Source organism: Podarcis vaucheri, assembly GCF_965113315.1.
Source record: "Podarcis vaucheri genome assembly, chromosome: 13".
NCBI lineage: Eukaryota > Metazoa > Chordata > Lepidosauria > Squamata > Lacertidae > Podarcis > Podarcis vaucheri.
Genome location: NC_138751.1, coordinates 23,860,715 through 23,871,547, shown reverse-complemented (window position 1 = coordinate 23,871,547; position 10,833 = coordinate 23,860,715). Strand labels below are relative to the sequence as shown.

The window sequence follows — 10,833 nt, the reverse complement described above, 5'->3', positions numbered from 1 at the left end:
GAGTTATAGCCTGGCAAATCTGAGAGTGAGTGTTTTCATGTAAAAAAGTATATTATATATTGTTTTGTTTTGTTTATTAAATGTGTATATCACCCTTCATATGTAGATCTAAAGATGGTTCGCAACATAAAATTTAAGATCAAAAACACGAAATACATAATAAAAACAAGTAAAAGAACAAAACAAATCAATAACTTCCTCCAGTTCCTTTAGCAGAACAAATGCAATTATTGTCTGCCACAGTTATTGATATTAATATTATTTTGTCATTGTTAAAAAGAATTTATTAATGCAGTAATAAAATTGTGCAAGATACAGCAGACAAAATTGCAGCCCCATGGAGCTTACAGCATATAAATTGACTGAGTATATGTATCTAGGAGCAAGGAACAGAATAGGGAACAGGAGTTCTGGGCCCAGGAGATCTGTGTAACTCCATGGTGTGAATGACAGTGGTCCTACTAAGGTTTTTTGGAAGGTTCATTTCCAGCTACAATGGTAGCTGATGTGGGAGACCCACCAACCTTGCTAGTTATTAGAGGAATTACAAATACACCTAGCATAAGCATTTCCAAGGGAATACTTATATGAACAAAAAGATATGTATTTCTTCTTCTTTTTATTTTCTTCTTCTTATTAATTGATCCCGGTTGTTCAGCTCAGGCCTGAGCAGAATGATGTAGCATTTAGGGAAGAAGATGCAGCCCAATAACCCAGCACTCGAGGACAAGATGGAAAAGACCTCTACAGCCACCATATATTTCCCTTTGGTGCTTAGATAGGTTGGAACAAAGGATAACCAAACAGTGCAAAACACCAACATGCTGAAAGTGATGAACTTGGCTTCATTGAAACTGTCGGGCAACTTCCTAGCCAGGAAAGCCACAACAAAGCTGACAATGGCCAGTGAGCCCATGTAGCCCAAGACACAGTAAAACATGAAAGCAGAACCATCATTACATTCCACTATGATTTCCCTATCCAATGAGTTCATGTCCAAATCTGGGAAAGGAGGAGAGGTACTTAACCAAAGAGTACAAATGCCAACTTGAATCAAGGAAGAGGAAAGGACAATAGAATCTGCCATTCTTTTCCCCACCCATCTCCTCATTCCAGATCCTGGTTTGGTTGCCATGAAAGCCAGAACCACAGTGATGGTCTTTGCCAACACAGAAGAAAGCGCCACAGAGAATATGATACCAAAGGCTGTTTGTTGGAGAAGGCAGATGAGCTTTCCAGGATGTCCAATGAAGAGCAAGGAGCAGAGGAAGCAAAGGAGGAGGGAGATGAGAAGGATATAGGTGAGGGTTCGGTTGTTGGCTTTGACTATGGGAGTGTCCTTGTACTTCATAAAAATTCCAAGTACTAAACTTGCGATCAAGCAGAAAGAAATTGCCAATATAGTTAAGATGATCCCTAAATCTTCTTTGTAAGAGAGGTAGTTCACATCCTTTGGAATGCATTTAGTTTGTTCCTTGTTAGGACACTGTTCTTCTGGACAATTGACACAGGCATCGGCATCTTTAAAAAAGGAAGATATAGTTAACAGCTGTGAGGCACTTTCTATTTCTACATTTATATGGCTGCTGAAAACTTGACTTATGCAGGCAAATAAAAATACATATTTCCACAATAGCTCTAGCTACTTCAGCTAGCCAACTAGCCAACAGGATGAGGTGGTAGCATAGCTGGAGACAGAGGGTAGGAAACAATCTTGCTGCCAGGAGCCAGACACCAGCTTTATAGGTGGAATCAGAGGGAATCCACCCCTTGACACACACCTAATGGAGCACACATTCAGCAGAACTGACGACAAGGGATTTCCATGAGTGAGCTTGCTCTGTCTCATCTTTAAAAGCTCTGTACAAGGGGCATTTCAACTCTTGGAGGATCTCCATAGCTTCTGTTTGGTTATGAACAACTTTCCTTGCTCATGCATCTTAAAAACTTGACCTATTTACCCTTTGCAGGGTGCTGAACCTATTTGGTTGAATAAATATAGCTTTGTTAATTTCAAGTAAGAGTAGCTGTCATTGCATTTTGGGGCAGGGGTAATATAGGTTGGAAGTTGTTAACTGGGCATGTTCAAGATGGGCACATTTCCTTCTGCTTTCGATGATGGGATGGCTGGCAAACCAGCTAAAATCTTTTTTATAATTTCAAGGAACATATAATCTAAACAAGTAAATAAAAAGATGATGCATCACATCACCTTGATATTTCTGTTCATTATTTCTCCTACCTTTCTGGTGAGAGATCATCCCTTCTGGACATGGAGCACAATCATAGCAGCAAAATTTCTCTCCCTCCTTCTTTTTTTTGCTGTAGCCTGGGTAGCAGTTGTCATTGCACACAGAAACAGGCAGCACCTTTAAAGAAGCATGAAGGATGATTTGCACTAAGAGAGTGGGTCTTGAAAATAGCTCATCTCTTGACATGAAAGTATGACTGAGAGAAGACAGTGAATTTTGCCTTCACCAAGCTCAGATTGGAACATGAAACCTTGTCATAAAGATCAGGCAAAGTTTATCACCTCCATAATCGTTTTCAAAATTATTGAACATGGCTTACGTGAAAGCATTTATTCACAAAACAGAAAGTGATGTTGTTGAGGGGGCAGGGGTCTTTACTATATAAAAAAAATCTACTGGGAGCTCACTTGGAGTGATGTGACATTTAAGGGATATGTGATTTATTTTATAATAATTTTAATCAGCATTGTTCAGAGCCTGAAAACCAGATAGAAATATGAACTGGCCAAAAATAAAAAATTTCTCATTTGATTATTTAAATATTTTTTGCTATGTCTCACCTGATTAAAACTTTCATGCCAGACAATTTGCTCATCATTAAGGGTTAATTCTTTGCCTGAAGGAGCCTGAGGTTGGAGTCTTCCAACTTTCACTCTAACCAGTGAGCCATTGGGGAATGTCACCCAGTTTGTAACATCAAAACCTGTAACTAATTCACCATTGTCATCAAAGCGCACAGTGTCTCCAGCACTGTTATTGAATGTGATCCACCTTAGAAAGTGATGCACCTAGATTGAAAGAGAATATGAACGACTAGGTATTGAGATTATTAGACTGAGACCAAGGTTAGATTAAAAAACTTTTTGAGATTCTGCCCAACCATGTTACTTTGGATGTAAGAAAGGGACTGCTAAATTGGTCCAACTGTTTGGGCGAAGTTAACCCTGCAGATTCCTATTTGTTGGAAAAATGAATCTTTGCATAATCAAAGAGGTGGTCAAATATAGGTGTTATGTTGCCACAAAAATAAATAGTTGGAGTTGATGTCATCAATGTGTTGCAGTCTTGAAATTGGACCTGACTTGGTATCTGTAAGAAAGGTAAAAACCCAAGGTACAAACATGCCCTGTGACTCCTGAAATATCTTACTTCTGACCGCATGCAACATTTATTCCATGAGCTTCAGAAAAGTCTGTTCTAACAAAGTTCTATTTCTAACAAAGAATTATCTAACAAAGAATTCATTCACCTCCACTTTTGGGACTTTATACTTTTACCTATCTCTCCTGTCCATTTAGCTTCATGTGCATGGCCCATTATAAATAATAAATCACTATTTCATAATCAGGGAGCTATTTCTTATGTAAATCAGTGTGGAAATTTGGTGAATTTTTTTAATGTAGAGATCCCTTTACCTCTGAATCATAAACTTTACTTCTTTTCTATTTTAAGTGTTGACTTGAAATTACCTGCCATGGCTGTACACTCTGAAATGCCAGTCTGTCTCTTTCCTCCAATCTTTTACGTTTGACATGGGATTTGTATATAGCATTCAAAGCATGTGCCATTGCATAGACAGCATTGTAGACATTGTAGCTGTGTCCAGTCATATTCATTTCAAACAGAACTCCAGAAAGGCTTTCCAGATTCTCTTCCCCAGTGCAGGTTTTCTTCCCGTCCTTCTCTTGCTGCTTAGACATCATTAGTGAACAGCTGAATGCTTGTTCCCAGAAGTCCTGGATGAAACCATCTCCTTTGGCCCAGGAAGGTTGTATCATGTCTGTGAACGTTTGGAATCCTAATGGCTGATTTGAGTGAACTGTGAAAGATATGGTGCCATGGAATGCCTGTATATCCCATACCTTTTGTACAGAGTGTGATGCAAAATCCCAGTGGGAAGTTACAACCCAAACTTTTCCTAGAGGTGGCAATGCCAAGAAGGGTGCTAGAAACAACAACATTCTCAAAATCTGAAAGGATGGAGGTTCTCCATAGACATACATTACATTGCATTTTCTCTCCATGAGAACTTCATAGTTTTTCTGCTGCTGTATAAGCAAGTCTATCATCTCATCCACATAATTCCATTTTGGTACTCTTATTATGAAGGCATAACAGTTGCCATTTTGGGAAAGAATTGGGACCATTGTTTGTAAAAACCTGTCCCCTTTGTCATCATCTACAGCTAACAGTCCAACCCAAGTCCATTTGAAATGCTGAAATAGCCGGATAACTCCTATGTGCTGATGAACCTCATTTGGGACCATCTGGTACAAAAATGGGAATAGCACTTTGTCATTCTGCAATGCTGAAAATGATCCATAAGTGAGCTGAAATAAAAAAGTAATCATTTCTCATTTTAAATAAAAGAAAATATTGTATCTTAGAATTATGAGCCATTGAATCATTGAATCAAACGGGGGGGGGTAGCTAATGCCACAGAGGACAGAATCAGAATTCAAAATGACCTTAACAGATTGGAAAACAGGATGCAAGCTAACAAAATGAATTTCAATAGGGACAAATGTAAGGTTCTGCACTTAGGCAGGAAGAACCAGATGGGGGACACCTAGCTTATTAGCAGTAGATGTGAAAAGAATCTAGGGGTCTTGGTGGATCACAACTTAAAATGAGTCAACAGTGTGCTGCAGCAGCAAATAAAGCTAATGCAATTCTAGGCTGCATCAACAGAAGAATAGTGTCCAGATCATGGGAAGTATCGGTAATAGTACCAGTTAAGATGATTGTCCTAATTAAATGGAAATATAGTTTCCCCTTCTTTTTCTCTCCCCCCCCCCTTTGCTGCTGACAATTCTACAGTTTAAATGATACAGGAATTAACTTTGTATAACACAGTTGTGCTACAATAGTTAGTGTTCAGATTTTATTCTTCCACATTTGCCTCTGTAATGATAATTTGTACTATGTGTCTTTAAAAGTGGGGGGGGGGGCTTTTATTCTTGTCTTTCAGTGTGCTGTGACTCTGGATTGTTTTGTCATTTAACTGTTATAACACCTTAATATCATTTATCAAAGGATTTGCTGAAATCATGATGGTGTGCCAGAGTTGTGAATTTTCTGTACCCCCTTATTTACCTGTGGAGTCTTGTGAATTGCTGAGATGATGGCCACATTGGCAGAGATTTCAGAGAAGCATCCACCAATGATGGTGATCAGCTTGTTCTGATTGTGACATTTGAAGTTGGGGACAAACCTCTGTTGTGTGGAATGCAGGCTGAGGGCAGCCTTATAGGTCATCTTTGCAGTATAGTAACTATTGAGGATGTGAAACCCCAGCGAGGCATTTGACAAGATGTTGGGATTCTCATTGATCTCTTTGACAGCAAATGCTAAGGCCAGGATGTGCTGGTAGTTCTTGGGCACTGAACTGTAAAAAAGAGTTGCAGCTATTTAACAAAACATCAATAATGAAACCAGATTTATAGTCTTCATCAACACACTTTCAAGAATGAGCTGTAACTTAATACTCAAGAAGGTGAAATATTGAAGTAGAAATTAAGATACCTGATTGGTTCTGTTCCTTCCTGCAAGGTGACTGCCAGCAAACAGTACAGGCAGTTCCCAATTTACATGGGGGTTACATTCAAAGGCCCTGTGTATTAAAGTGAGATTGTGTATATTTGAAACACCATTGAAAAAGCCTGCAAACAACTTGTGACTGCTAGCCTTCCAATGGAGATGGGTTGTCAGTGAGCTACTAGACCAAATTCAATGTGTTCATATTATCATATGAAACCCTAAATAGCTTGAAACCCAAATACCTAAAAAGAGTTCCTTAAACCATCTCAGAGCCTATGGTGGCTTTGGTGGTGATGAAACTGAGTGCAACACATTTGGAAGTGATCCTGACCAACTGTTTTCCATGGCAGTTGCCCATCTGTGGAATGCCTTCCTAGTGAGGTCTATCTCTCTCTCCCCCATCACTGACTTCCATCAACAATTGAAAAACATTCCTGTTTACCCAAGCATTTCATGATTTTACAAAAACTGATCCTGGAGATACTGAGGTCACTGGCTGAGAATGATTTTAATTGTTTTTAGAATGTTTTTAACAGTTTCTTTAAAGAATGTTTTAGAGCTGATTTTAGTTCTAGTTTAGAGGACAGGACCTAGAGGAGAGTGAAACTCTTATTTCCAGTGATATTCTTGTTATCTTATGCAATACAGCGAAGCAAGAAATATACAATAATATGGACCTTGTTGAAGCAACTGACAACAGTGCATTTTTACTATCTGTGATGCATAAATACAATAGAAGAGCATCTGTCATAAACAGATGAAAACAGAGAAGATATTACAAGTGAAAAGTACAAAAGGGAGCTTTACAGGCTTCAAAAAACTAATGTATATTCGAAAGCAATTCACTATATATCTCAGACTAACTAGTGTACAGTACTTGACAGCCAATTCACAAATAACTTTTTTAAAAAATGTAGACCCCTATAATGTTGTGCCTGTGTGTTTTTGAATTGAAAAGTATGATAAATATTAACTATGTTTACAAATGCAGGTATTACATGCATACCTTTTTAGAGTCAGGTTGTGGTTCCCTGTCCAGCCTGCTTTACTTTTCAAATGAGTGTTAAAACAACAGGAAGAGTGAAACATGCTGTTATTTCTAAAATATAATAATCTGAAATAATTGATTTTAAAAACAGATGATTGGAAGGGCATAAGAGAGTGCATCATTTGAGATTAAGGACAAGAGAGAACAATATATGGAAAGAAGAGAAATGGGGCAGTAACTAAATAATAAATATAATATACAGTGTTGTTATCCTGCACAAACACTATCTAAATGGATTGTAGGCATTCAACTGATTTTGCTGTCACTGTTGCTGGCTTCTGATCTGATTTCACTTTGATGGAAGCTCTTACTCATCAATCCCTTAATATTGACGATGAATATGATGTAAGCAACTGTACTTCACACAGTCACAGTTACGGTTATGGGGTTTTTAATAGTCTTTTGATTGATTTGTACATCTTATTGACTTTTTATAGCTATATTCTCAAAATCAATAAAGATATATTAAAAAAAGAAAAAAATACACAGTAGTCCTTCATTTCAATGGTGATGGTGGAGAAAAACATACTAGTGGTTTCTGCCCAACAATTTAATATAGAAAGCATGACAAAAATGCAGGATTGCACAATTACGTGTTCTCTACTATTATTCTCTTAATATATTACAGAAGCAAGAGAAAATAAATGCTGCCTTACACTGGTTCATCAATCAAGATCTGTGTTGGCGGTTCTGTGAAAGAGAGGTTATTGTAGAGGAAGAAGACCTGGGAAACAATTTCACCGATAACAAGTTCACCTGGCTGGTAAAATGCATGAGGTATAGGTAAGGGATCATCATAGATGCTGCAATTAATAGAATGTGCCTGGCATACAGTAGGGCACAGCAGTACAAGTAGCAAAAGCATCACCATCATGAGCTTGTGAGCATAACATTCCTTCCAAACATAGGTTCTCATGTTTCCATTTACAACATTATATGTAGCTGTTATCTGTTTTGCTACAGCTTCCCTTGAATGATGGATGATTCTGTCTCTATGCTGATTAAGCAGAAGGACTTCTTTGAGAATCTGTGAAGCAGCACCCTGTACTCAGAACTAATAACGGTGCCTTGTCCATCAGTGTCCCTGATCAAGGTATTCTCTTTATCTGCTCAGTTTATCCTCCAAGACTCACTGAGAAGTATGTTTATTTCTACACCCTCATCTGTTCAGGTACGTATACCAATAAGTTTGCTTTGGTCTGCAAAGGGGGGGGGAAGCATACTCTTAAGGTTTTCCAATCCACTTATCCAAAGCAGCATAAGATATTAAATAAATAACCTATATTATGATCCAACAACATCTGTGTGGATGCCTACATATGTATATGTTTTTGTATCTAGCCAAAGAGGTTTGATTTTTCACAGTAAGAAACTTTGAAGTGGAAAGTTAATTGGACAAGGATACACATGGAATTTATTTATTATTATTATTGTTATTTTTTTTAAAAAAACTAGGGCTTAATCAGCTGCTGAAAAAATATCCTAGCATGTAAAGAGGAAATGAACACCCAAAAGAATGACAGAGCCCTGCCTATGTCTAATATCCAACTTTGTTGATGGTTTATTATGCCTCTCTTCATATGCAGGTTGGGCTCTGGATGTCTGCTGTGTCAGAGGATAGATACCAGTAATTCTGACAATGATAGGGATTATTATCATTTCCCTTGTGTGCTGCTGTCATTTCAAGTTGCCTTGTGCATTCTGAAACTGCTAGGAGTCCCACTTCCCTGAATATTACAACTATTATTTTCTCCTTTGACATATGAGAAACAGTTAGTGGTGCACAAAATAATGAAATTGTAGAACTGTAGAGTTGGAAGGGGTCACAAGGGTCATCTAGTCCAACCGCCTGTAATGCAGGAATCTCTTGGTGAATTTTAGCACCAATCGTTATGTTTCCTGGATGAAGGAAGTGGGACTAATATAAAATTATATTGGTATGATTAAAAGCTTGCAGTCATGGGTAATTGGGTTTCTCTGAATGAGGAAAGTCAGGTAGAACCAAATTATTGTTGAATCATAGAATTGTAGAAGAGACTCCAAGGGTCCAAGCCCCTTCAAGGCAGGAATCACAGTTAAATTAACCCTCACAGATGGCTATCCAATTTCTGTTTAAGAAGCTCCAATGAAGGAAGGACCACCATTTTCCACAATAGTGGAACAAAGTATCAGACAGCTCTTACTGTCAGAAGGTTCTTTCTAATGTTGGGTTGAATTCTTCTTTCTTGTAATTCGAACCCAATGGTTCAGGTCCTGCCCTCCGGAGCAGCAGGAAACAAGTTTGCTCCATTGTCCACGAGACAGCCTTTCAGATATTTAAAGGTGGCTATCATACCCCCCTCTCAGTCTTCTGTTCTCTAGGCTAAGCATACCAAACTCCCATTGTTCCTCATAAGGTTTGGTTTTCAGACACTTTATCATCTTTTTTTTTTAAAAAAAATAAAAGTAATATTTATTAATATTAACAACAAAATATAACAATACGCCAAAACAAAAGAGAAACAATTCCAAATCTTACAGATTAAAACACGAAACAAAGAATGAAAGAAAAGAAAAAAGAAGAAAGACAGACATATTCCCAACACCGTAGTCATCGTTACATAACCAAAGTTGATAAAACAAAGACTTCCACCGACCTCACAACACTTCATTTCATTCTCATTATATCTTTCTGTATTTCCTTATTATCTCAATCCTAATTTATTTATGTATATATATGTCAATATTCCTTTCCCTTTCTATTCATGAGGTCGACACTTTATCATCTTGGTTCCTGTCCTCTCCACACCTTTCAACTTGACAATATCCTTCTTAAAATGTGGTGCCAAGAAGAAGAAGAAGAAGAAGAAGAAGAAGAAGAGGAGGAGGAGGAGGAGGAGGAGTTTGGATTTGATACCCCGCCTTTCACTCCCCTTCAGGAGTCTCAAAGTGGCTAACATTCTCCTTTCCCTTCCTCCCCCACAACAAACACTCTGTGAGGTGAGTGGGGCTGAGAGACTTCAAAGAAGTGTGACTAGCCCAAGGTCACCCAGCAGCTGCATGTGGAGGAGCAGAGACGCGAACCCGGTTCCCCAAATTACGAGACTACCGCTCTTAACCACTACACCACATTGGCTCTCTGGTACTGCACTCATTACTGCAGATGGGGCCTGACCAAGTGATAGAGTGATGTTATTACACTGGACACTATATTTCTGCTTTTGAATTTTATAATGTTGACTCATGTTAAGCTTATGGTCTAGTAAGGCTGCTAGATTCTCATAAAGCAACAGATTCATTTATGTTAATTTCAAGAGAGAAGGCGGAAAGTTGAAACACAGCACAATTAATTAATATTTTAGCAGTTTGACCCAGAGTAGAAGGCAAGTTGTTTCCAGATTCATCATCAATATTTAATAATGGGAAACTTCCCTCACTAATAAGAATTAATTTATAATCGTAATTACTTTATATTTATATACAACTTCCAGCTTCCAAAGAACTCAAATCAATATAATACTCTTTGTTTTCTATTTTTTTCAATAAGTGACCAAGGAGCTAGATTTGCAATTAATGACATGCCTATTCATTGTTATTAGAATTTGTGTAATATGCAAAACAGAATGAGTGTACCTAGTATTGGAAGAATATAAATTCAAGCACAACAAAAGATCAATAAGCTGAAAAATGATCAATCTGATTGCATTGAATTTCCTAGGAAGGGAAACTGTGATGAAGCCAGGGAATTCATATAGCCCAAGACAAGACAAAAGACAACAAAAGAAAAGATGTAGCACTGGAATCCTCATTACCTTAAATTATATTGCAGTACTTTTCCAATTCACTGTATGCATGTGGAAATGGACAGAAGCTTCTTAAGAACATGATATCTGGTAAAAATATAAACCACTGCCAGAATGCTTACATAAGCATCACTTTACAAATAGCCACAGGAAAATGAGAACAGGCAAAGCATTTTTTTCATCCATAGTTGGTAAATGCCACACATTGTGA

The 10,833-nt window shown here is 37.8% G+C and overlaps 1 protein-coding gene across 1 annotated transcript; it reads right to left on the bottom strand.

Moving 5' to 3' along the window:
- Nucleotides 1-619: 619 nt before the first annotated feature.
- On the bottom strand, nt 620-5,510 carry LOC309517455 (vomeronasal type-2 receptor 26-like; the record flags this gene model as incomplete). The annotated part of the gene is made up of 5 exons (XM_082196688.1): nt 620-1,521; nt 2,243-2,369; nt 2,813-3,040; nt 3,722-4,582; nt 5,349-5,510. 5 exons carry the CDS (start codon nt 5,508-5,510, stop codon nt 620-622), a joined length of 2,280 nt encoding a protein of 759 aa, XP_082052814.1.
- Nucleotides 5,511-10,833: the final 5,323 nt, after the last annotated feature.